The sequence below is a fragment of the Mesoplodon mirus genome (assembly GCF_964341445.2).
Source record: "Mesoplodon mirus genome assembly, chromosome: 14".
Classification (NCBI taxonomy): Eukaryota; Metazoa; Chordata; class Mammalia; order Artiodactyla; family Ziphiidae; genus Mesoplodon; species Mesoplodon mirus.
The window spans coordinates 20,089,070-20,116,147 of NC_138990.1; the positions used below are offsets into that span (position 1 = coordinate 20,089,070).

Below are 27,078 nucleotides of genomic sequence, written 5' to 3' on the forward strand. Positions count from 1 at the left end.
AGATTGTGATGAACATTTTGGTGGGGTAAGAGGGAAAAAAAGCATCTGGAACACACACACACACACACACACCTACATGGGCAGACTGTCCATTCATAGGATGGTAGATTTTCTGGAAATACTGTTGTCCTCAACTTTGACTTTGGAGGTAAGATTTAGTAGACCCTACCTAAAATACAGCAGGCTCTCTTGTCGTAGAAATTTGTATTATTAGGGATTTCCCCTGGGTGCCCAAATGTATGCTTTGAAACTTTATTAATTCTACATGGCTGGAAGTTCTGAGGAAAGCTGGTGATTCTACGAAGGGATATGAAAATTTGCTGGGCTGATTTTTTTAAAGTCTGTATGCCAGAAGACTTTTTAAAACCTCCTGCATGAGACAGGTATGCTTTTGTTTGAAAGTCTTGGCTGAACCTGCCTTATTCTGTTTTCCAGAGAAACCATTTGAAGCAGAATCATAAACATGCATCGTAGAGAAATACCCCTGACACTTTTGGTGCTTATGTTTATAAGCACCTCAGGTAAGTAATTATAATCAATCACAAACATACTTCATTGGTTGTCTAGAGGGAATATCAAAGTTTGGCTTATTTATGTGGAGGTGGTTACTGAAGATGTTGAATTTATTAAAATGTGTGGTTTAAAATTTTACTTTAGAAAGTTGCCAACCATTTGGTATGCCTGGAATAGAGAAGAAAAGATTCATAGGACTGGGATCAAGTAAAGACTCATGTGGAGTTACCAATAAAGAAAGGATTCAGCCCTGTGAGTTTATGTAGAGAGAGCAGGAAGGGAAAACTTTTATCCTGCAATACATTTGTCTGAGATGAAAATTTGCTTAGCTTCACGTTATTTGAAACTGAAGTGATCACAGCCATCCTTGTTACTGATTTTTACAAAGTTTTAACACATTGTTTCCTCCCCGAAAGGAAGGCAAAAATTCATCTCATTATCTAGGTAGTGAGGAAGGTGAGTGGGAATAGCTTACAGATCTTAAAGAAAATATTAGAGTTAGAAGGACTACATAAGAAAGAGTCTGCTCGGACCAGGAAGACAGGTGGGCTTTGTGTCCGGTGTCAGGTACCGATTTTAATTTATTAGCAGTCACTGCTCAGAGACTCTCGCTGAGAAGGTTCTGAAACCTCAGCAGGGTTCTCTGAAGAAGAGTTCCGTGATTGATTAACAAGGTTCTCCAAAGGCTTTGGAGAAGAAGGAAGGGGCACAATTGTTGATTTGCCTTGATCCAGTATCTGGAGGAGGGCAGACGTGAGCGCATGTCCCCTACTTTGAGAATTACTAATGAAGAGATTACAGTTTGGTTATTGATACTTTCAAATAATTCAGGTCCAATATCTGGGTATATTTACTTAAGAGGATCTATGTATCATTGAGATCCATACAATGCAACACTACCCAGGTGTTAAAGGAAGGAGACAGACCTCTTCTTGTTGATATGGAAGGACCTGTCAGAACAGGTGAGAGAGACCAAGGTGTAGGAAAGTGTACATCATATGAAAAGGCCCCTTGCTCTAAAGGCCCCATAGACATAGGCTGATAACCTTGCTCCCAGGTTATAATGAAAACATGCTGCAGGCTCCAAACAGCCATGCAGCCTTTGCTGTAAGGATGATAAGGTCCCCACTCTCTGTCCTTTGAGGTATTTGAAGAGCACCTTTTGTGAAGGGGCCTCTCTAGGCAGACATGACAATATTTTCCATGTCAGATTCATTTAGCTGAAGTTAGATGACATCTTATTATTGCCCAAACTCAAGACAATTCCAAACCCAGACATCGCTGCAGAGGCTATAGTCTCTTGACCCTGCTGGATCCTGGTGCTCCATTCATGTAAGATGGGGAGGGTGTTCTGGGCCATCCATACACCTTGAACTCCACTCATTTCTCCAATCAAAAGCCATTTCAAATCAACAAAGCCTGCAATGCTAAATGTAAGATTAGATCTCTGAAGCCATTAGCTGGCTGGGGAATATGAACTTTCAACTGCCAACCATGCACCCTGGAGAGTATGAATTCCAGGCTAGGTTTCTTTAAATGATGACTGCCCCAAAGAGGAATAAGTGCCTATGTCTGTACAAACACAGGCACATGGGTTCATAGAAGCTTTTTTTTTTCATTGATTTTTATTGGAGTATAGTTGATTTACAATGTTGTGTTAGTTTCTGCTGTACAGCAAAGTGAATCAGTTATACATATACATATATCCACTCATTTTTAGATCCTATTCCCATATAGGTCATTAGAGTACTGAGTAGAGTTCCCTGTGCTCTACAGTAGGTCCTTATTAGTTATCTATTTTATATATAGTAGTGTGTGTATGTCAAACCGAGTCTCCCAATTTATCCCTCCCCCCGACCTTTCCCCTTTGGTAATCATGTTTGTTTTCTACACCTGTGACTCTATTTCTTTCTTTCTTTTTTTTTTTTTTCCGGTATGCGGGCCTCTCACTGTTGTGGCCTCTCCCACTGCGGAGCACAGGCTCCGGACGTGCAGGCTCAGCGGCCATGGCTCACGGGCCCAGTCACTCCGCGGCATGTGGGATCTTCCCGGACGGGGGCACAAACCCGTGTCCCCTGCATCAGCAGGTGGACTCTCAACCACTGCGCCACCAGGGAAGCCCCTCTATTTTTTTAAATAGGTTCATTTGTACCATATTTTTAGATTCCACATATAAGCTATATCATCTGATACTTTTCTTTCTGTTTCTGACTTACTTCACTCAGTATGACAATTTCTAGGCCCATCCATGTTGCTGCGGATGGCATTATTTTGTTCTTTTTTATGGCTGAGTAATATTCCACTGTATATATGTACCACATCTTCTTTATCCATTCCTCCATCGATGGACATTTAGGTTGCTTCCATGTCCTGGCTATTGTAAATAGTGCTGCAGTGAACACTGGGGTACATGTACCTTTTTGACTTATGGTTTTCTCCGGATATATGCCCAGGAGTGGGATTGCTGGATCATATGGTAGCTCTCATAAAAGCTTCTTCATGATTGACCAAAACCTTGAAATCACCCAAATGTTCAACACCAATAGAATGGATAAATTGTCAATTACTAACACAATTAGATACTACATAACTATGAAAAAAAAACAAATCACCACTACATGCAGCAATATGATTGCCCATCATAGACATAATGGTGTACAAAAAGTCCAGACACAATAGAGCACATAATGTATGATTTTTGCACTTTGTTATATGTAGATTATATCTCTAAAACTAGAAAATAAATCAAGCTGTTAATGACCTAACATCCTTTTAGGTGTCAGTTAAAACTAACACCCACATTTACACATGCATCACACCTTCTAAGCTGAAGTCCTGAATTGTAAGATAAAGATTTAATAACAACCACAAGATGCAAGGTTGATGTTCATTAAATGTTGTGCTTCCAGGTAGGTTTGGCAGCCATGTTCTCAAAGAGTGTTTTTGCCATTAGAGCCACTTCCTCTCTACCTTGTGGTTAACAACCTTGTGGTTAAAACCAGGGTTTGAGAAATAAACCCTGACTGTAGAGAAAGCATGTTCTCTGTGGCCTCAGAGAATTGCTCTGTTCAGTTTAAGAGTTCTCATTCTCAAAATACAGTCGAAGGTTGCTGCCAGAAGACAGGATACAGGGAAGGTCCATTCACACTGACTTTGAACTGTTGGAAGTGAAGAAGGAAGGGAATGATGACCCTATACAGCACAAAGGATCAGATAAATTTCTAAAGCCAGAGTATCTGGGTTAGTTGAGAAAGAGGGAAGAAGAGAGAGAGAGAGAGATCTCAGAAAGAGGAAGTGACAGATACCCAGATTTGGAGTGAGTCAATATGAATTAATTATCAGTATGAATTGTATGCATCATGTATTGAGTATCCACATGGTAACCTAGAGAGGTAATGAATGGATTTATACACAGATAGGCACACGTTTAACCATCCCCATGCCTGCCCGGGGAATGGTTAGGTAGAGTGGTTGAGAACAAGACCCGTGAGACTTCTGACGATACAAGTGGAAAACTCTGAGGTCTCTAGGTTTCTCTTTTTATTTTCCTTGGAGATTCCTCAGCTAGGGATGTTTTGGGGTAGGTGTGGCAACACTGTGACTTTGGTGGCTTTCCTTAAGAGGAAGTTGTAATGTGTAACATTTCTTTTAAAAGATTACAGTGCATTTATGTCTTCTAGCTTTGGTAGGTTAAGTTCCGGTATCTTCCTGTTTGGGAGAAGCTGTTGGAAGGTTTTTCTTTCTTCATTTATATAGTGAAAGTGCCTTAGTGTTAGAAAGATTGACCTCCTGTTTTTTAGTGTTGGAAAGATTGACCCTAAAATAAAAGAATCCACAGAAATGAGACTTTGAGATTTTTCAGGATGTTAACTAACCCAGCTTCTTCACCTAATGCATTAGGGGAAAAAATTTACCTTTGTCATTCTGTTTTTATATTTTTCTTTTACTTTGCTAATCTTTAGAAGAAACGTGTACCTCACGTCTTCACATTACTGCAGTTGAAGGGGAACCTTTCTATCTGAAGTATTGCTCATCTTCATCTGAGCGTGAGAATAAAACAACCACCATAAAATGGTACAAAAATGAATCGCATGGACCCCTTGAGCTGAGCTCGAGTAGTTCACCCAGAATTATTTTGCTCGATTATGTTTTGGAGTTTTGGCCAGTTCATTTGAATGACAGTGGATCTTACTCTATCCGAATGGGGTGAGTATACCTTCTCTTTGCGTTGGCGTGTTTCATAGCACTCTTGGACTTTGTTCAGCAAATTTAATATACAGTAATTGGGAAGGTCAGATAATCCATCCATTTTCTTCTCCCTACTCTTCCTACAACATGAAATAAATACTTCATTCTTGAAAAATTAAATTAAATACTGCCCTGTGTTTATTTTCTTAGTAATCATAATGAAAGGAGATGACCTTAGTATGATTTACTTTTAGCTGATCCTTGCCAAAGATAAGTGAGGATTGAATGAAATTCATTTTTAAATTCAGCTGCTTCTGTTGCCTAGAGCTGCCGGTCAAAGGAAATAAATGGCGAGGGCTTCGTAATGTTATGAGCAGGTAGTGAAGGAGGGCAGTGTCAGCTTCCTGGGTGGTAACCTCAAGCTGGGGAGATGGGTTGGTATTGGTGTAGACACATCCTAGTCCAGTTTTCAGGGGTTTGTTGAGAGCCAGGTGGCAGTACTGGTGAAAGACGTGTGTGTCAGCCAATCACAAATTTATAGCCAGGGACTGAGAGGGGAACACTGAAAGGGCTTTGCACAGCCTTCTCAGGCTAACCCTAGAGTCTTCCAGGATATTCGTAGTCAAGGATCCTAAATTCTGTGAAATGACGGCAACCCACTGAATGTGTCCATGATTATTACTGAAGTTGGTTCTCTTTATACTTTATTTTGTGAGATGGGGAAGGAGTAACTGGGACAAGCAAACTTCTATGTGATGAACCGTTAGTGAGAACATTGATGGCATAGTGTTTATCCAGTACATTTGTGATGTTGTGTCTGTACTTATGTATGTGTGTATTTTTATAGAGATTTGAGACTGACCTGTAGAAAGTAGCTTAGGGGTGATGGTGCACTGCCAGATGTAGCAGATTTTTTCATGAGTGCCTCTGGAGTGAGTCCTCATCATTATCAACCTTGCCTTTGAGAGCAGAGTGAGATATCACAGTGAAATCTTGATAGCACTCCTGTGGTTTTGCACAAAAAGGGGTCATTTTGGTTTGTTTTTATATATAGGAACTCCCCGGAGTTAGAAAGAAGTTCAGACACTCGTTTTAACCAGTGAATTTTATGTGACCTTTTAAGAGGGACGATTCCAGAAGTATCACAAGGTCACAACTGGGTCTTTTCAAACTAAGGTAGAATGTATACTCACAATAGGGGTAGAGGAGGAAGAACATCTCCCGAATCCTGATTGAAGAAAGACGTGATTTAAATGCACAAACTATTCTGGACAAGGCAGAAAGGACAAACTGATGGGGAGAGTCAGTCATCTATGAATGTCACTTGGAGACAGGGAGGAACGGGGGCATTAACTGTCTTTCTGATGTGAAAGGTGGAGAGCACAGCCTGGGGTAGGAAGAGAAAGTGGACTCATCAGGTGGAGGCAGGATGTTAGAGAGGCATGGAAGGGCCAGGAAGAGGACAGGGGGTGTGACGGGCTCAGAGCGCTGCATGATAAGCTTTGAAGGGGTTGGAGGCTGATGAATAACACGAGACTAAAGCGATGGTGGGGGCAGCAGCCTTGACAGTGGTTTTGAAAATAAATGAGACCCTACACAGGAGAAGGTGGTTTTGAACACCTGGGAGTGTTGAAGATAGAAACTTTTTCAAATATAGTGCAACTGGTGAACAGTATTCTGTTTTTGCACAGAGGTGTGTGTGTGTGTGTGTGTGTGTGTGCATGCATGTGTGTATGTGTGCATGTATATGTGTGTACATCATTTGGGTGAGTGAGTCTTTGTAGTTTTGTGTGGGAGTCATCAATGACCAGATGCTACTCCTGGAATCCTCCTTTAATTTTTCAGGAGTCCTCTACTAATAATCAAATGTCTCTGGAGACTGATACTTTAATCCTACAGAGAAAGAAAATCGCATTGTCTGATCAAAGTTTTGTGAGAGTATAGTATTGTACCAAGCACTCCTGGCCTTGAGGGCCAAACTGATGTGCATTTGCATCTTGGCCCTATTGTGTACCAGGTGTGTGACCTTGGGCAAGTTATTTAACCTTGCCTGAAGGTTAGGTTTCTCATCTTAAGTAAGGAAAAGGGTCATCTCAGTGCACACACGTGGTACAATACCTGGAACTCTGTGCGTGCCAGTTTTCTGTCCACCTGATTGTAGAGAGCTGGAAGAGCCTCTGGGGGGCGAGTACAAATGGGTCAGGCACACAGGACAACGTAACCTTGTGTAGTATTTAGTATGTGGATCTCTATATAGTGCAGTTCAAGCAAACATGAGATTCCAAACATCTTCTTTTTTAAAACATCATTTCCACTACTATATTTAAAATGGATAACCAACAGTCACCGACTGTATAGCGCAGGGAACTCTGCTCAATATTATGTAACAACCTAAACTCAAAAAAATTCAAAAAGAATTTGAAAAAAATAGATACATGTATATGTAGAACTGAATCACTTTGCTGTACACCTGAAACTAACACAACATTGTTAATCAACTGTGCTCCAATATAAAATAAAAAGTTAAAAAAAAGATCGTTTCCAAAAATGCTGTTAAAATTTTTTCCTCCTCTATATTCCTAACTTCTAACCACAAGGAACAACAATGACATCTATTCAAACTACTTTTTGCTGAGTAAGGTACTTAAACTGCTAATATAACTACGTGGAGAGCAGCCACTCCAGACATGGTTTACTCAACAGTGAGAGAAGAGGATAGGAACAAAGTGCCCTGAGAAATATAAAACGCAGTGCATATATACAGACCTTCAGAAAGCATTACAGTCCTCACGAAACCACCTCCACTCTCCCACCCTGGGTTAAGAATCTTTGAACCTGTCCATCTCTAAAGATCATTGACATTTTAAACATTTCTGTCCTGACATCCATAATACATATGGTCTGATGTCGGGTGTGTGTGTGTGTGTGTGTGTGTGTGTGTGTGTGTGTGTGTGTGTGTGTGTGTGTGTGTGTGTGTGTGTGTTTAGGACATCTCGGGTTTTTCTCCTTTACTACCCCCTCCCCCCCCCATGGCAGTTATTAAATTTCTTGCTGCACTGAACCAAATATAGACAGAGCAGGATTTGGGCATCAGTGAATGAGTCTCTTTATACACAAATAGGGAAAAATTTCACTGGATTGGTTACTAAAAGGTGGTATTTGCAAAGTCTCTGTACTAATGATAAAATATGTCCAACCCTTTATTTCCTAGAAATGATACTCATGACTGGAAATTAAATGTCATCAGAAGACCTAAACACAGCTGTTTTACTGAGAAACAAGTAGTGAGTAAATCTGTGGAAGTTAAAAAATCTTTGCAGATAGCCTGTGAACATAGTTACCATCAAAAACTGGTCAACAGAACATTATTGTATAAGGTAACGCTTTTAAAATATTTTAACTTAAAACTTGACAGAAAAGACAAAATTCCAAAGTGAGGGTCTGATGGCTGTGAAGCATTTTGGTCTTGTAACATACAAACTGTGAGTCCACACAGCTCAGGTGGCCTGTCTGAGCTCCTACATGTAACGCAAGTGTCAAGGTTCCTGCCCCATGTTAAGCATTCAATAAACGATAACAGCTTCCTCTCCCTTCCTTAATTTTCCTTTTCTTTCAAAAAATTTAATTTTTAGGAATGCTAGCTCATTTTCTTCTGCTGCATATACTTAAATTTTTAAATTCTGTTGTATATGTTTGTTCTGAATATATGCATTTACAAAATTGGAAGATGGAAAAAATGAATGATGAAGATAGCAGAGATCATTCATAATCCCACCAGCCAGAGAATGGGGTTTTTCTCCATGTAAACATCTGCTTTTAAAAAGTGGTATTTTCCTTTATCCACTAAAAATTATATTGTGATGATTTCCCCACATCTTTAAACATTTTCCCAAACATGGATTCCATTGTGTATACACACTTGTTTCTAAGCCCCTGTTATTGGACATTCGTTAATTTCCTACTTTTCACTATTATTTATAAGGCTAAAATAAATATCATTCCCATAACTCAGAAGGTGTATTATGATTTTATTCTCTAACTAAACCCCTAAAAGTAGAATAACTGGATCAAAGGCTATGAGCATGTTTATAGCTTTTGATTTAAATTATCAAGCTGTTCTCCAGGGAGCTACACCAGTTTAAAACCCTCTTTTTCTCATGCCACTACCACATGGGAATGAATAATTTAAGAACATTTAAAAATCTGACGTGGAAAACTTCTGTAACTCTTAGTATCTTTCCCCCATTTCTTTCCTTAATAACAAGTTAAACATTTTTATGTATTTATTGCATCTTAATATTACTTCTCTTGTGAACTGTTTTCTTCAGTTGATGTACCTTTTACTTGTTGAGTTGTAAGAGCTCCTTTAGACAATACTATGGAAATTGTATATACACAAGTATATATGCAGTCACATGTACATACATAATATGCATACACATGCATGCACACACACAACACAAATTATATTATTTCTATAGAGGAACAAACCTGAAAAGTGTAACTCTGTCATGGAAACTTTGAAGAGCTGTGAGAGAGGGTGGTCTGAAGAGATGACCTTGAGAAAGTTCAAGCTACTGATGATGATTCCTTAGAAATGTTTGTTTGTACCTTTTGCTTGAACACTGTTTACTTGTGATTTTTCGAGGGAAGCTCTTATCCAAAATGTTTTCCAAATATCTGTATCAGCCCTGAGTTGACTTGACTCTATTTCCTGTCACATGTACAAATGTTTTTACAGTATATATAAATTTGTGGGGATCAGTGTACTGGGTTTTAAGAAATCCCTCTATGCAGTTATTTGAATTTAGAAAATAGACGTATTGAGAATGTTTTTAGCTAGAAAATTGAGGGGAGGGGAACAAGGAAGCTCAATCAGTAAATGATTGGAAAAAGAATACAGATATTTTTATATGCCTTGGAATTGATATTTTAATATGCCTTAGAAAAAATAAGTTTGGTTTATAAAAATTTGATGTATGCAGAAACAATTCACTGATGTGAGATACACACATGGGTGCTTCACAAGCCCATTCTAAGCACCCTCTGGGTCTAGCTCCACTTGCTACCAGCTTTGGCAGCTTTGAGAGGAGTCTGTGGGCAGTAGTTGCTCCTTGGTTGGTATTTACAGGAACAGTGTCACATAGTGAAGGTTAGCAATTTAGTTTCCATTTTCCCCATCTCATTCTTAGATTGCTTCAGAACCTATTTATTGGTATCTGATGGCTGGATTGAAAAAGGTGGCTTTTTTGTAATTAATTCCTACAACATACAGAAATTTGTGATAGAGAGACATGTTTGTGTGTGCCTATACATTGGAATATTTTTCATGCATTTCTAATCAGTCCACTGTCTTCTGGTGGAGGACATCAATGGGTGTGGGTAGTCTGCTAGGTACCTGGTTCTCTGAGTAATTCTGTTCCCACCTCCACTACCCATCCCCAGGATGGGTAGTCCTGAATACATGGAATTCAGCTAAAAGCATTAAGAAATAGAATTGCGTGGAAAGTTTTGACCCAAGCAGGGATTTTTTGTTGTTGTAGTGGGGTTTTATTCCTTTCTCCTCTTCCTCCTCTTCCCTCTCTTTGTGTGTAAAGAGAGAGATTAAAGGAAAATGAGGAAAGCAGCTACAGTGCCCCCTATGCTCTATTTCCCAGCATTTAATAATAGTGATAATACCAGGAATGGGACTCTATTTCATTGTTCCAGTAGAGGCAGTGCCAGATCACTGAGACATTTGCTCAGAAATTGCTAGTTTTTATTCTATTTCCCTCTTTCTCTAAATATCTTTAACTTTAAAATTTTGAATTCTTGTCATGTGATACCACTCTTAAATATATTTTAACTTGCTTTTTTTAATAACAGAACTGTGAAAAGATAGAGAACAATCAAACCCCATTTTTAAAGAAGAATGCAGAGTTTAAAGATCAGGGATATTATACCTGCATGTTTTTCCTTCTTCATAATGGCAAACTATTTAACGTCACCAAAACCTTCAATATAACAATAGTTGGAGGTAAGAGATATCTTAGAATCGGGAAAAAACAAATGTATCTTAGTAAAATGGAATATTTTCTTTTTTTCTAAAGCCGTATGGGAAGCCAGAGGCAAACTTAGTTGGAGTTGTGACCACATCACTAGTTCAAATATACGGGTGAAAATCATTTTGGCATCAGCTGCCATGCTGAAAAATTTTGGGGGGGATAGTAATGAACGTTTATATAGGTGAACCTCTGATGTGTCAGTTCTCTTATTTGGTATTTGACTAAATTGTGGAATCTTTTGTTATTAAGCATCTGCTTGCACTCAGTAAATACTTATTGATGGGTGTCTATATTCAATAAACTGTACTGAGTATTGGGAGGTAAGGGAATCATGGAAATACAAAATGAAGTGAATAATGTATGATTCTCAGGAATTTGATTATAGTCAGGAAAGGTTGAAGCCAAACCCGGCCTCTGTACCCCGACACCGAATTAAATCTCTGAGACAGAGTTGTGGGTGAAGTAGAAAGAAATAGCTTTATTGCTTTGCCAGGCAAAGGGGACCACAGCGGGCTCATGCCCTCAAGACTGTGTGTCCTGCCTGGAACGGGTTGTGAGGAGTCTTATAGCGTTCAAGGAGCAGGGCGTGGTCAGCTCGTGGACACTCCTCTGATTGGCTGGTGGCGAGGTCATTGGGAGTCGGCATCATCAACCTTGGGTTCCAACCGGTCTGGGATCTATGTGCTTACTGTAGTCGACCTAAAAACTATGCACAACCTAAAAGCTGAGAGATATAAAAATATGCACAAACTAAAAGCTGAGAGTTATGTTTTATTGGGCAGGAATTTTTAGGACTTCAAACCTGGGAGGCAGCATCTCAAGTAACCCTGAGAGAGCTGCTCCAAGGAAGCGAGGCGGGGGGACCCAGGTTATATAGAAGTTTTGCAACAAAGGGCAGGTAGTCTGAACGTCAAAAGATTATTGTTAATTAAAGAAAACCAGATATCCCAAGTGAAGGAATTTATCACTTTTCTATGTATGGGAAGACGCAAGAGTCTGAGCTCTCTGGCATCCTTCCTCTGATGTGCACCTCAGCTCTCTGGGGCCAGTATCCTGTGTTTTCACACCCTGAGTTTCTTCAGGGCTCCCTAAGGAGTGTGAGCAGTCTGATGGCTGCTAGATGGTAGGTATTCTTTCCTTCCTGAGTTTCCTCAGGGCTCACCAGCTCTCTTGGAGGGCTGCAATCGCTGATGACTGTAACATCCTTTGTTTACTGATATGGCAGGCAATATTCCATTTATCACCATTAACTTCTCCCGCCTGGAGGGGGTTTCAGTACCTGCAAAACAGCTCAAAGATATTGTTGTGTGTATCCCTTGAGGGGGACCAGGACCCTGCCCCAAGGCTGCACTGTTGTTTCTTGACTGTTCCTCCCTTGTCTCTGCCTCCTCTCCCTTCCCTGATTAGTAACCGTTTGAACCTGCTTGTTGGAACTCAGGGAAGGTCCTGGAGGCTGAATGAAGTCTATTTCCTGTAATCCAGAAATGGATGGGGGACACAGAAAGGCTTTCGTGCCCAGGAGCCCCACAGGGCCCTGCTCAGTATCGAGGTGATAAGCCACAAAGAAGCACCGTAGAATATGAAATTGGAGTCATCTGTGAGGTGTTAAGGGTGAAGAGAGAGTCCAGAGGTAGAATAGATGCCGGAGGCTCTGTTTGAGCTGGTTCTCAAGAGGCTGCGTGTGATGGATGAGCAGAAGGACGTGCTGGGGATGGGCTGGGACAAGAACGTGTAAGGAGCACAGGCATGGCTGTAGAAAAGGGCTGTATATTTTGGGATGATGGCTACTGGTCTGGTTTATCATGAACCCAGACCATATATAATGGAAAAACTGAAGCCTGGAATTTTAGGGTGATAGAGACCCTAGAAGTAATTTAATTAAACCCTATCCAGTGAAGATATCCTTCATATGACTCAGCCAATAATAGATCATTCAGGAACTACCATGGAAATTACCAAATCACACAGCAGCTGGGTCCAGATTTTTTTTAATTAATTAATTCACTTTTGGCCGCATTGAGTCTTCATTGCTGTGTGCGGGCTTTCTCTAGTTGTGGTGAGCAGGGGCTACTCTTCATCGCGGTGCGCGGGCTTCTCATTGTGGTGGAGCATGGGCTCTAGGCACACAGACTTCAGTAGTTGCAGCATGCAGGCTCAGTAGTTGTGGCTCTTGGGCTCTAGAGCACAGGTTCAGTAGTTGTGGTGCACGGGCTTAATTGCTCTGCAGCATGTGGGATCTTCCCGGACCAGGGCTTGAACCCATGTCAGGCGATTCTTAACCACTGCACCACCAGGGAAGCCCTGGGTCCAGATTTTAATGATTGATTGTAGAGAAGTCTTTTTTTCTCATTGAGTCCAATTACTTCTTCTTGTAGCTTCCACTCACTGTTTGTGTTTGCCTTGAGTAACCCCACAGATTGTCTGGTCCCTTCTGAAAATGACAGCTCCTTCGAGTGTCTGAAGACAGGTGGCTTATCCACCCTTCACTTCTTTCCCATCATCCAGGAAGCTGTAAACTCCTGGGGTGACTCATTCAACAACGTTGTGGGTTCACAGTTACTAGAGCTCGTTGACTTTAGCAGAGTTTTCCCTCTTCTCTCCAGCCATCCACTTATATAGCTGTACTCCACGCATTGCAAATGGACAAAGTACCACAAACTTCCTGTCTTCAAACTGCACAAACGTATTACCTTACAGTTCTGGAGGTCAGAAATCTGAAACGGGTTCACTGGGCTAAAATCAAGGTTTTGGTAGGATTGCATTCCTTCTGGAGGTTCTGGAGGAGAATCGATTCCTTGCCTTTTGCAGCTTCTAGAGGCGCCTTGCAACCTTGGTGCATGCCACGTCCTCCATCCTCAGAGCCCACAGTGCAGCATCTTCAGATCTCTTTCACCTCTTCCTTCATCTCATCTTCTCCTTTTCTGACTCTGACCATCTGCTTCCTGCTTATGCGGATGCTTGTGATTACATTGGGCCCACCTGGCTAATCCAGAACACCCTCTGTATCCGAAAATCCTAAATTAAATCATATTGCCAAGTCCCTTTTGCTGTGTAAGGTATAATATTCAGCATCTGGGAGTTAGGATGTGAACACCTTTGGTGGGGGGCATTATCCTGCTTGTCACACCCCATAACCTGGGTATCCCATAACTAAATTCTTAAACGCAGTAAGTTCTATTTATCTACCTTAAATTCTGCAGTTTGACTTTATTTACTATCATATAAATCCTATATCTCTGGTCCCTTGACACTTCCACCGCCAACTCCCTCCCTTCATCCATCTCTGCTTTCGGCCCATCAGCTCCTCGTTCCTTCCTTCTTGGAAGGAGCAGTAAGAATATCCATTATCGGGCTTCCTGCGTACTGCAAAAAAAAAAAAAGAAGTATATCCATTATCAAAAGAGCATGCACAAGACTAGGAATTGTGCCAGATACTTTCATTGAACCCTGTGAACTTGTGACCTTGGGTGAGTTAAATGACTGTGTTTTTCTCTGCCTCATTCCTCACTAGTGACATGGGACAGTAATGAGTTGAGTCATCCCTCATAGGGTTGCCTTGAGGACCGAGTGAGTGAGGGTATAGAGCCTTGATAATGGTGCCAGGGACATGGAAAGCTCTGTTATTACCATGTTAGTATTACCGTCTCCCGTCTCCTCACCCCCATATCCCCACACTGCCCGACGTGCTATTCTTCTGTCTTAACCACCCATTTTGTTTTCCTTGTCTTCTTGGAGAATGCCACCTGTGTCTTTCAGGACTCAGCTAAATGTCCGTCCTCCTCCGTGCTCCCATGGCCTCTTGTTCTTATTTCTGGTTGCTGTCAGAATCGGATGACATGTCTGTTTCTGTCACTAGAATGAGAAGCTCCTGGGAAGAAGGGATTAACCTGTGTTCTATTCCTCATGTTGGTCTCTCCTATACTTACGGCTGGCCCTTTGTACATGTGCTCATTACATGTATGTTGAGTGAATTACAGGCATACCTCATTTTATTGCGTTTTGCAGATACTGCTTTTTCTTTTTTTTTTGCAAATTGAAGGTTTGTGGAAACCCAGCATTGAGCAAGTGTATCAGCGCCATTTTTCCAACAGCATTATTATTATTATTTATTTTTTTTTTTTGCGGTACGCGGGCCTCTCACTGTTGTGGCCTCTCCCGTTGTGGAGCACAGGCGCCGGACGTGCAGGCTCAGTGGCCATGGCTCACGGGCCCAGCTGCTCCACGGCATGTGGGATCTTCCCAGACCGGGGCACGAACCCGTGTCCCCTGCATCGGCAGGCGGACTCTCAACCACTGTGCCACCAGGGAAGCCCCCAACAGCATTATTTTTAAATTAAAATATGTACATTGTTTTTTAGACATAATGCTATTGCACACTTAATAGACTATAGTATAGTGTAAACATAACTTTTATATGTGCTGGGAAACCTAAAGAGTCGTGTGACTCGCTTTATTGTCACTTTCATTTTATTGTGGTGGTCTGGACAGAACCCGCAATACCTCCAAGGTCGTTCTGTACTGAGGTAGGAACAGTTTCTTCAGTTGTGCCTCATTCAACAGGAAGTCAGGACTCTTCACCATCCTGGCCATTTTCCTTTGGATTTGGTGAAGTTTGCCACCATGCTTTTAAAATGTGGAGCTTAGAGTTGAAGTTGATGATCAGGAGGTATCATGGCCTCTGCTGAGGACAGCGGGACTGAGCGCCTACCTTGCCTGTGGTCACGGATGTAGATCTCTGAGCTGTCACGTGGGGAGCATCACTGCTCTGGATCACAGTCCACTCAACCCACCTGGCCTCTGCCATTTGTCTTCATCTCACACTCTGGCTGGTCTGCTGATGTCTCTCCCCCTGCAACTGACAATCTGTGTGCCATTTTGATCCAGGGATAGTAACTTCAGAGGTAGACTAGACATGCCAGGGGCACACACTGAAGTGTTTCCTTCCTTCTGTTACCTTCAGTAGGATTGTACCCTTCACTTTACACCAGTTTTACATACCCAGTGCCGCTCTGGGTTCTCCAGGATCTACATCGAGTTCTAGTAGATGGCATCCTTTCTCAAAGATGTCCTTCCATAAAGATGTCCTTTACACCTCCTCTTTCCAGGACTCCCACCAAATTCCTGAGAAAAGGAGATCAATGAAGAGAAAAATAATCAGTAGCAATTTTCTCCAATACTCAAAACCACCTCCTGCCCCTGTGTGCTTCAAGCAACCTCTGTTCCTCCATGCTCAAACCTGAGGGTCAGCTCCTCGTCTGGCAGCAGTTCCTCCAGCTCTTCCTGCCTACGTGAATTCTAGTCTTGCCCAGAGTCTGAATCCCAGAAGAGATTCTTACCCTGGGTTTTTTGTTTTTTTTTAAAATTATCTATGATCTACCTCTCAGCTCATTACGAAGGTAGTTGAAGATCTCCGTATTTTAACTATTTTATTTTAAATTTTTATTTATCTATTTATTTTTGGCCGCACTGCACAGCTTGCGAGATCTTACTTCCCCGACCAGGGATCGAACCCGTGCCCCCTGCAATGGAAGCACGGAGTCTTAACCACTGGACCTCCAGGGAAGTCCTTTACCCTGGGGTTTTGCTACACTAGTTTCTTTCTGTATCCTTTCCACATCACTCTTCCTTTCCCTTCTTTGCTCTTCACTCTGTAACGTGTGCTTCCTGGGAGAGCCTAGGAGGGCGTGGGTGCTGCAGGAGAGCACCTGAGTCCCCTTTAGTCCTCATGAGCCAGCACATCTGCTGGGCGCCTGGGAGCCCCCATGAGGGATGCACTGGACATTACTTGTAAATGCCCCAGAAGCACCGGAAGTACTTAGAAGGGGGAGTCCAGGTCATGAAGAAAGTTTCCAGTGCTGATAATAGGAGCAGCAAGGACTGGACTACATAGCCGTGTGAATGAGGGACCACAGGGCTGTCCGTGTTCTGCAGTTATTAGCATCCTAGGTTGTGGGATAGTCCTCAGTGGGCGGTTGCTGGGGGATTGCTTCCTTCCTAAGTGTTACTCAGTAGGGCTGAGGTAGAGAATATCTATGTACCTCCAGTCTGGGTCAGAGGTCACTAAGGAACAGAAGTAGAACTGAGTTTACAGGGGTGGACACCCCAGCAGGGCCGGGACTAAGGTGAGGCAAGTGAGGCATCCAGGGGTACTCCTCTCACTGTCCTGCCAGGGGAGGGTCTCAGGAGGCTTCTGAGAGTAAGTGCCTTGCCTACCCTACCTGAGTCTTGATCTTGCGCCCAATAAATCTACCTTGAGGAGTTGAGAGCAGATGGAAGGAAGAAAGGCAGAGCAGAAAGACATATCTCAGTGACTTTGCATCTTCTAAGACCTAAAAGTTTCATTGTCTCCCTGGATGAGCATCTTCTGGCTTTTACCTGCTGTGGCAGAAGCCAGAGGCTGGAATTGAGGGGAGACCAAATTCAGTGTGCTTTCTCCAGCGAGGTGAGCTTTGAGTTGATGGAAAGTGAAACAACGACCAGTATTCCCAGCAACCCTTATTTAATGAAAATACATTAAATAATAAATGTAAAGCGATGACTGTTAGAATCTTGGTTACCTGGAATAATAAGTGTATTACAACAAATGTCTGTCTTAGCAAAACTCCTTGTAACACTAATGCATCTTTCTTTTCTTTTTTCACTTTCAGACAACAGTAATATAATTCCAGCTCTTTTTGGACCAAAGCTTACGCATGTTAAAGTGGAATTAGGTATATTTTGACATACATATATTTTGGATTTGTGAACGGGGGTCATAATAGTCTTCCAAGGCTAAACCTGGTTCCTAATTGATCAACACTGTGTTCATAACACATACCATGTTTACTGAAGAATATTGAAAAAGCAGGAAAACCTTGTCATTTTTTGAATGTTGCCCTTTTTAGTAATAATTACAGTTAACAGTCTGTTCAAAAGATTATGGAAGTGCCTGTGGTTTGCAGACCTGTGGTTTTAGTCACTTTGTATGCGGCTTTTCTCTAATAGTATCTATGATCATTTTTAAATATGAAAACTCAATGAGAATACTCTGGAGAAATGATTCAAACTTATTGTGTGGTTTGAATATTTGATTAATGGGTTCACTTTGAATCAATGGACTCGACTCTACATTTAGGGTTTGTTTAGACAGGTCTTGATGAATTGATATGTCCAGTTGAGTAATTTCTTTCAAAAGAGAAAGGAAGGAAGGAAAAGAATAAATTCACATATGCTAAACTGAGTACTGTATTAGGTAACTGAAATATGTTACTGTATTAAATCCTCAAAGCAACCCTGAGGGGTATTGTTCCCATTTAAGCTTCGGATTAAATGACCAAAGCTCAGAAAGGTTAAGTAATTTGTCTGAAGTTAAATCCCAGGAAAGGGGCAGAGCTGGGATTCAAGTTTCTTACATTGTTTGTTTGTTGTTGATTGTCATTTGATCCTGTTCATTGTTTGCAAAGCACACACCTTTTGACTACAGATGGCCACAGTCATGTATATGACCACATATGCCCAATGTAGCTCGGATACTTTGCCATTTGTGTTTGTGGCTTGCCTGCTTTCTAGTTTTATTGATTTCTGAACTTTATTATTTTTTCTTCTCATTTTAGGTTTAATTTGCACCTCATTTTTCCTTTGTACACATGGAGAGTTAGAGAATTAATTTAAATTCTCCTCTCCTGTAGTTTGTGTATTTTAAGTTCTAAATTTCCCTCTAATCACTGTTTAGCTGTTTCCAACAATTTTGATATGCCATATTTTCATAACTATTCAGTTCAAAGTTTTAACTATTTTTAAAATTTTTCCTTGTGATATTTCTTTCATCTATGGATTACTTATGTTTCTTAATTTCCAAATATTTGGAGGATTTTCTAGTTATTTTTCTGTTATTGATGTCCAGTTTAGTTCCATTATGGTCCAAGAGTATACATTGAATCATTTAAATCTTAAAATTTGTAGTAACTTACTTGGACCAGAATGTTCTAAGTGCATTTGAAACAAATGTGTATTCTGCAGATTTTGGCTTAGTCCTTCTATAAATATCAATTAGGTGAAGTTGGTTAATGGTACTCTTCAAATCATCAATATCCTTACTAATTGTTTGTGTGCTTTCTCTATCTGTTGCCAAGAGAGATGTTAATATCTCCAGCTATGATGCTCAAGTTGTCTATATATCCTTTAGTTCTGTCTATTTTTGCTTTATGCATGTTGAGGTTATCTTATGGGCACATACAAATTGATGCCTCTTGAACTGACACTTTAACATTATGAAATTTGTCTCTTTATCTATCATACTACATCTTTTCCCAATCCCTACTCTCTCTCATGTTAGATAGACACACCAGTTTTCTTTTGTTTGGGACTGGCATGTTTTATCTTTTTTCACATCCTTTTACTTTTAACATTTCATTGTCTTTATACACAAAATATGTCTCACATAAACTGCATATATTTGGATCTTTGTTGAAATCCAGTCTGTATGGTGTTTAGTACATTTACATTTAATGACTTACTAATACAGTTGGTTTGAGACCTCTCATCTTGCTGTTTTCCAGTTGTCCTATGTCTTATTTCTTCCTTTTATTCTCCTTTCCTTTCAGATTAATATTTTTTAATTTAATCTGTTTTGTTTTCCTCTTAGTTATACCATTTTGTATTCTTCATTAGTAGTTCTCCTAGAGGTTACAATATATATCCTCTTACTACAATAAGACAAATGCACATATTAGTACGTTGACAATTTCGCAGACATGTGAGAACCTCACAGCAATTAATTTCATTCATCCTCTTATCTCACTTTAAGCTACTATTTTATGTATTTCTCTCCTGCATATGTTATAAAACCCACAAGAATTTGGCATTATTATTGCTTTAAACACAAAAATTATTTTGTATTTACCCAAATGTTTGTCCTTTATTGCACTGTTCATTTCTTAATGTATGTCCTTGCTTTCATCTGGGATAATTTTTCTTTGAGAGTGAAACATTTCCTTTGGTATTTCTTATAGTGTGGTTATGCTGGCAATACATTCTTTGGGCTATTATTTACTTGAAAATATCTCTATTTACCTCCAATTTTGAAGATTTTTTTCAATAATTTCAATAATTCTAGGTTGGCAGTTTTTTCCTGCACTTTAAAGATGCCCTTCTGTTGTTCACTGGTTTCCATAGTTTCTGCTGAAAGACTGGTCTTATTGTTGGTACTTTGATGTGTCTTCTTCTTCTGGCTGCTTTCAAAATTTTCTCTTTCTCTTTGATTTTGATGCGTCCAGGTGTGGTGTTCTTTGCATTTTTCCTGCTTTGGGTTCCTCTGAGCTTCTTGAGTCTGCAAGGGATGTATTTAATTAATTTGGGAGACATCCTCTGCCATTATGTCTGAATATTTCTTCTTCCCCTTTCTTCTCTTCCTCTCCTTCTCTCCTCTTCTCCAATTACACGTATTATGCTCTTGTTCTGTTATTTTTATTTTTTCCCCTTCTGTACTTTAGTTTTGATCTTGGCTTGTATTCAGCCTTAGCCGAATCCTGACTTCTTTTATGCTCAGTCTCTGTTAAAACCATTGAGTTCTTAAATTCATGTTTTTTTCAGTTATCAATTGCTCATTGGATTCTTTTAAAATAGGTTACTCTTCTTTGTTGAAAACATCCATCTTTTCATCTACCTGTCCCTCTTTCCCTCTGTTTTCTTTAACCTATGTATATTAGTTATTTCATACTCTTTATCTGCCACGTCAGGCATTTGGATCATCTTTGGGTCAACTTCTATTACCTCTTTTTTCTATTGATTGTCGTCCCCTTTTTTTGCGCTTTTGTATGTCTCTCTTTGTTGTTGTTGTTGATCTTTCTGTATCTAAAACAACCAAGGTGAATGAAGTTTGTATTACTTTTCCCTAAGAGTGTTTGCCTTTTCTTTGTTAGGCAGATAATGTGAGGGTTTGATCATCTCAATCCAGTCAGGAATTGAGCTGAGCAGTAGCTAGGATGCAGGTTTGTTGGATTTAACCTGCTTTTCATCTCTTATGGCTGGGGGGAGACTCCAGTCACGTGTGTGTTGTCCTCCAGTGGGACTTACTCTGCTAAGTACCATGAGACAACACGAGAAATCATTAGGCCTTTCCAGCCTCCTATGCTGCCCAAGCCCTTAGCAATAATCCTGTGAGCCCATGTGGCTGTCAGCATCTCCACTGGAGTCTCTTTTCTCCATGAGATTCCCTCTATTTTGTACAAACCAAAGCAAATTCCTTCCAGGAATAAAATGATGGCTATCTCAGCTCACCATGGAAGGACTTTATTCCTGACTGTAGTTCATCTGTTTCTCTTTGTTTTCCCTGCACTTTGATGTCTTTAATTTTTAGCTAATTTTTTTTTGTTTTGTATCCATTTTGTTTTTCCAGAAGTTACAGTGGGTATATAGGCCTGACACTACCTATAGGTTGAAAAGAAAGTCCACTGGCCATCCTAAGTTGTTTTTTTTTTTCTTTTCTTTTTTTTGCTGTACGCGGGCCTCTCACTGTTGTGGCCTCTCCCGTTGCAGAGCACAGGCTCCGGACGCGCAGGCTCAGTGGCCATGGCTCACGGGCCCAGCTGCTCCGTGGCATGTGGGATCTTCCCGGACGAGGGCACGAACTCACGTCCCCTGCATCGGCAGGCGGACTCTCAACCACTGCGCCACCAGGGAAGCCCTGGCCAGCCTAAGTTTTAATAATTGATTTAGACATAAACATTTGAAGAGAAGCCAGTTCATAGTTTGGTGATGACTTGTAATTGCAACCTAATTTCTCTGATTTATAATTTTTTTAAATTGCAAAACAAGGCATTTTTTTCCTTAGATGCAGCTCTATATTATCATTGTGTATTAGGTTAATATACATTGGCTGTATTAATTTCAACCTTTGAGAAACCTAAGTTTCTAAAATCTGAACATCGGTTGTCAACTTTTACCTAGGAAAAGATGTACAGCTCAACTGCTCTGCTTTGCTGAATGAAAAGGATGTGATTTACTGGAACATCTGGAAAAAAAATGGAAACGATCCTAATGTACATGAAGAGGAAGGGATAAGAATTAGGTATGAATATGTGATATATATAATATATATCATGATATACAAAAATCATATAGTATCATATATATATGAGGTAAAAACACCAGACTCCTGAATGGCTGATAGGATGCTTGAGATGAATTTAACTTATAATTATAACTTACATATTTTATAATTCGCATACTCTAGGCTGACGCATTATGCAGAAATTTATTGCTGAGACCTAAATTAGAAAAAGAAGGTCAGTGAAGCTTTTTAGCATTGCCTTACAGAAGTAGCTTTTGGTCAGTCAGGATCTGATGGGGATGGGGACTTTACCTAAGCATCTTATAAAAGAGTGATTACCTAGGCCACTGTCATCTGAATTTTGAAAATTGTGTTAAATGCTTTGTTTTTACTAGTGTACCAGAGAAAAGACCAAGTCAGGAGCCTGGGACGTGTACAAGTTATTCTGGGCCCCTTGTGTGCAGTAGGCATGCCTAGTTGTGTTGCCCACGTGTCACAGTGGGGCCCGCTGGGTATCCATAGGTGACAAAGCACATCATCAGTACCTTTCCCTGAGGACCCTGGGGGCAGCCCTGGACACAGCCAGGCCATCCATCTATGGCTACCTGTCCAGATCTATGCCCTGTACTTGGCTTACACACACAGCTTTCTTTGTTCTGATTGTTGAAAATAATTCATTATAAGATACTTGAGAATGACCAAAAATCACAAAGAGAGAAATAGCCCTCTGAAGACAGCTTTGTGTGTGTGGCAGGGGGAGTGGGGTGGGTGGATTTCTTTGCTGGGCGTGAGATATGCTGACACAGACACTGCTTCCTGCTCTTTAGAGATAGTTCAGAGCTTCTTTTTAGAACATTCCTTACAGGGATTATCTTTCTTAAAGGTGAGAAGTGAGGAATTTTCTCAAGTCCAGAAGGGCCCCCAAAGATTGTCAGGTGTAAGTGATGACCCAAGAAAATACTAATTTAAATGACCAGTCTCCTGCCCTGTGACATCCTTGTTGGTCCATTGACACTGATCATAATTATGGCAGCACTTTCCTGTCAGAGTCCATTAATGGAAATTAGAAACACACTAAGAACAGCTAGAAAAAGCAAACAGGGCAATGGTTAGATATAAATATCTAGGAGGCAGAGTTGGCAAAAATTTCCAAATGCCATCTAGTGTAAATAGCCTATATTAAGGAATGGTTATACTTATTCAAACAAAACATGCTAAGCCTATGGCCATTACAATGTTTCTGAATGGCTTTGGGTCATTACTGTCATTATTAAGGTAACTGTACACTCAGATTCTAGTGAGTAGTGGTCCTAAGGTGTCTGTCACCTTAGCTGCACTTGTGAGGGTTTTTTTATACCCTCGCGCAGAACCGGGTGCATAATCAGCTCTCATGGAGTGTTGGCTCAGCTGGATTGCGTGGCTGTCCTGCCACTTTATCTTGTCCTCAGCGTCTGGCCCCCACCAGATTCCTGCATTTCCTCCTTCTCATGACCCATTGTTAATCTCTGAAGGCATAGAAGACCAATTCACCAAACTTATTAGAAACGGAGCTTCAGTTAAACTAAGGGCTTAAGCGAGGCTAAATCTTTATACAGGGTGCATGAACTTATGTCATCTATTTTGGCTTCTCAGTGGGGTTTTTTTTTGGTGCTTTCTTTGTGGATTTTACATTGATGTTAGATGGTTGATATTTCTGGGTGGGTGACTTCTGTACAGAATTATGACTTCTCTTCTAAAATGCATTTGAGACAGTTAGAGGCTACAGTGGGTACCACATCCCAGCTGCGGGGGGCCTGGCGGGTGAGCGACTACACCTGGGAGTGCTGGCTGACCGCACACCTTCAGAGCCTGCCACTAGCAGGAAGCAGATGCCAAGAGCATGTGCCCTGCATCAGGGACAGGGTGGCTTGAGTCCTTTTAGTAGAGAAAGAGAGCTGGCTGCTCCTGGTGGCCTCCGGTCATTTTCTGACACTCACCGAGCAGCTTAATTGGCATTTCTCATGTGCTTGGAGGTGTCTGAGAATAGAGGTTTTAATTTATTTTAAATGCTGAACAAAAGAAGAGTGATCGTTAGGACTGCAAGGACAAACTTGATATGAATCTGCGTCTGTATTAACGATCCGCAGCATTGTCACAGCTGGTGGAGACTTCACAGTGGGAGGAATGCTGAGTAGTCAGGACAGGAGGAACAGGGGAAAACGCCGACACACCTGGGAGATACTGAGGGTTCAGTTCCAGACCACCACAGTAAAGCAAATATCACAATAAAGCAAGTCACATGAATGCTTTGATTTCCCAATGCATATAAGAGTTATGTTTACACTATACTGTAGTCTAGTAAGTGTGCAATAGCATTGCATCTTAAAAATGATGGGGCTTCCCTGGTGGCGCAGTGGTTGAGAGTCCACCTGCCGATGCAGGGGACACGGGTTTGTGCCCCGGTCCGGGAAGATCCCACATGCCACGGAGCGGCTGGGCCCGTGAGCCACGGCCGCTGAGCCTGCGCTTCCAGAGCCTGTGCTTCGCAACGGGAGAGGCCACAACAGTGAAAGGCCCGCGTACAGAAAAAAAAAAAATGTACATACCTTAATTAAAAATACTTTATTGCTAAAATAAATGCCCAAACCATTATGATAGTAACATCAAAGATCACTCATCACAGATCCCCTTAACAAATATAATGATAATGAAAAAATGTGAAAGTTTAAGAATTACCAAAATGTGACACAGAAACATAAAGTGAGCAAATGCTGTTGGGAAAATGGCACCAAAAGACTTGCTTGATACCCTGTTGCCACAAACATTCAATTTGTGAAAAGTGCAGTATCTGCGAAGCATAATAAAGCAAAACTCAGTAAAATGAAGTGCGCCTGTAATTGAGAGAGAGAATATTTTCTTGTGTTTTCAACTGAGCATCATTACCTCCCAGGCATTTTAACTTTAGGCAGTTTACAGCGCCGTCCCCAGATGGTCTCAGGAGGGCTGAGACCCCCAGGGAGCAGGGGGCTCACACTTGAAGAGAGCCCACCAGAAGGGGACTATTCCCTGGAGTCCACAGAGCTGTGTCTTTGTGCAGATGTATTTGCACATACAAATTCCTCTTTCATGGGTAACGTTGCTGGCAATGACACAAAGCCTATTGCTAAACCATTTTCCTCTCTTACAGGACTTCAGAAGGCAAATGGCTTGCTTCAAAAATACTGAGAATTGAGAATGTTAATGAAAACAATCTAAACTTTTCATATAACTGCACTGCAGCCAGCGAGGGAGGCATAGACGCCAAAAGCTTCATCTTATTGAAAAAAGGTGTGAGAAATTTTATCTTTGGCAGTTTGTGGAAACCTGGAATGTTGCAGCTGAGAGACCTGTCGTAGCTCATCACTTCCTCATCTTACACACCAGGAACCAAGCTCCTGAGAGGTGAAGGGTTTGCCCTGTGTCACAGGCATTCAGTGGCAGAGCTGGTGCTCAGCCCTTGCTGCAATCCCCTGTGCCCTGATTCCAAGCAGAGAATGAAAACCTCAAGTGTATTCTTTTGCTCTCCATCATATTCCAGTCCTGTGTAGCAACCAGGGGCCCAGAGCGGGGAGGTAGGTAGAGCTCAGGGTTGGAGATGCTGGTGGGTGAGAGTCACAGGGGAGGTGGTCCGGGCAGCTCTGGCACACACTGAACAACAGGAGGAAAGTTTGCTGCTTGGTGTAGGATGAGGCCAGTGGTCCAGGAGTAATTGCCGCCTCCACTGTACCTTAGCTGGGCCCTGGGCACAGGGGCCCTTGGGTGTGGTCTTTCGTTCAACAAAGACTAACTTAGGCTTCCCTCTCTTGGGATAGTCCCTGGACTTGGCAAGTGGACAGTTAGTTGATGACTCTGATCACTGGACTCAGAGTTTTTCAGTGCCTACCTCATGGAGGGCATCCTCCACCAAAACAGTCCAACCGAGGGCCACAGACTCAGGAGCTGCTCAGAAGTAGTTCTGTAAACTGTCCTAGATCAATGCATGGCTGTGCTATCTCTGCCATAGATGTTTCTACCCTGATCATTTTTTCCTTCTGCTGGGCTCACAAATGTTGTGTGGGGAATAGGGTCTTTGACTCCACCATTATCCCTGGAGGAGTGTGTGGGCCAACGTGAGAGTGTGTGTATTTGTGCGGCACAGTCATAGATATGTAAGCCTTTCAGAGATGCAGGAACCCCAGGGGCTGGCTTTATTCAGAGTTCACTTACTAAGCAACGATGATTGCTTACTTACATCCTAATAATTAATTTTACTGGAAAGATAATCCCTAAAATTGTGTCAAGATGACAAGAGTTTTATGTATGCTTACTCTTTTTGACCTAGAAATCCCACCTCCATTAGAATCTACTCTAGGAAAATAATCAGAAACATAGATAAGGGTTTATGCCTATGTTCATTGCAGCATTATGTATATTTATGAAAAATTGCAGTCGATCTAAATACTGAGATAGTATGAATTATAATTTTAAAGACCTAGAGAAATGCTCATAATATAATGTTAAGAAATAAAGAGTGATCACCAGATGGTTCCAACTAAGTAAATGTTTTCAGGGAAAAAACAAAACCTGGAAGGAAATGTACTAGCATGTTGGCGGTGGCCATTGCCACACTGTGGGATGATTATTAAATAATTATTCTATCCTTTATACTCCTCTGTGTTATCTCATGTTGTCCATAATGAGCATAAACTGAATCAATCTAGGAAACGTAATTTTTTTCTCAAAGGACACTTTCATATAAAAATATACAAAAATTCTCAGAGCTGAGTGCCAGGCACTGTGTCAACTACTTATGTGTAATATTTAACCCTCCTCCAAAAGAGCAACCCTATAAGTGAAGGAGAAAATATTACTAGCTTGATAGCTGTATTATGTGTACAGATGAAATACTAAGAGTTAGGGCGTCAGTGACTTTCCCTAGGATACAAACCAGGTGATGGAGCCAGGCTGGAGCCCACACAGACTCAGCTCAGTGCTTGCTCTCTCAAGGTTCTGTGCCTCCATATATGTTCCCAAGCCGCTAGCTGGGGTTTAGGCGTGGGTCTCTCTGAATTTCATCCTAGTGTCTTATCATCCTAGAGATCCAACTTCCAAAACTGTGGACAGACTACATTGTAATGCTTTCAGTTCACGTCTCTGAATACACCTTGTACACCTTTTTATGGAGCAGAGAGGTCCCCACTGGAGACTAAAAGCAGGACTGCAGAGTAACTCAATTGGAATGTGTTGGGTAGACAAGTAGATTTGTGTTAAAGGTAAAAGCTGACCACCACAGAGTGATGGCAAAAG

General features: G+C 41.2%; 1 protein-coding gene across 2 annotated transcripts in view; it reads left to right on the forward strand.

The window, feature by feature from the left end:
* Positions 1-463: 463 nt before the first annotated feature.
* IL18R1 (interleukin 18 receptor 1) overlaps positions 464-27,078 on the forward strand; it is a gene marked incomplete at its 5' end in the record, with an annotated part of 34,141 nt that continues 7,526 nt past the window's right edge. The window contains 7 exons of one of the 2 annotated variants that reach the window (XM_082642601.1): positions 464-521; positions 4,476-4,719; positions 7,913-8,078; positions 10,567-10,717; positions 17,393-17,455; positions 21,672-21,792; positions 24,941-25,080. In XM_082642601.1, coding sequence (XP_082498727.1) covers positions 464-521; positions 4,476-4,719; positions 7,913-8,078; positions 10,567-10,717; positions 17,393-17,455; positions 21,672-21,792; positions 24,941-25,080 — 943 coding nt within the window. The remainder of the gene's footprint in view (positions 522-4,475; positions 4,720-7,912; positions 8,079-10,566; positions 10,718-17,392; positions 17,456-21,671; positions 21,793-24,940; positions 25,081-27,078) is intronic. The other variant, XM_082642602.1, reaches the window with a different exon arrangement.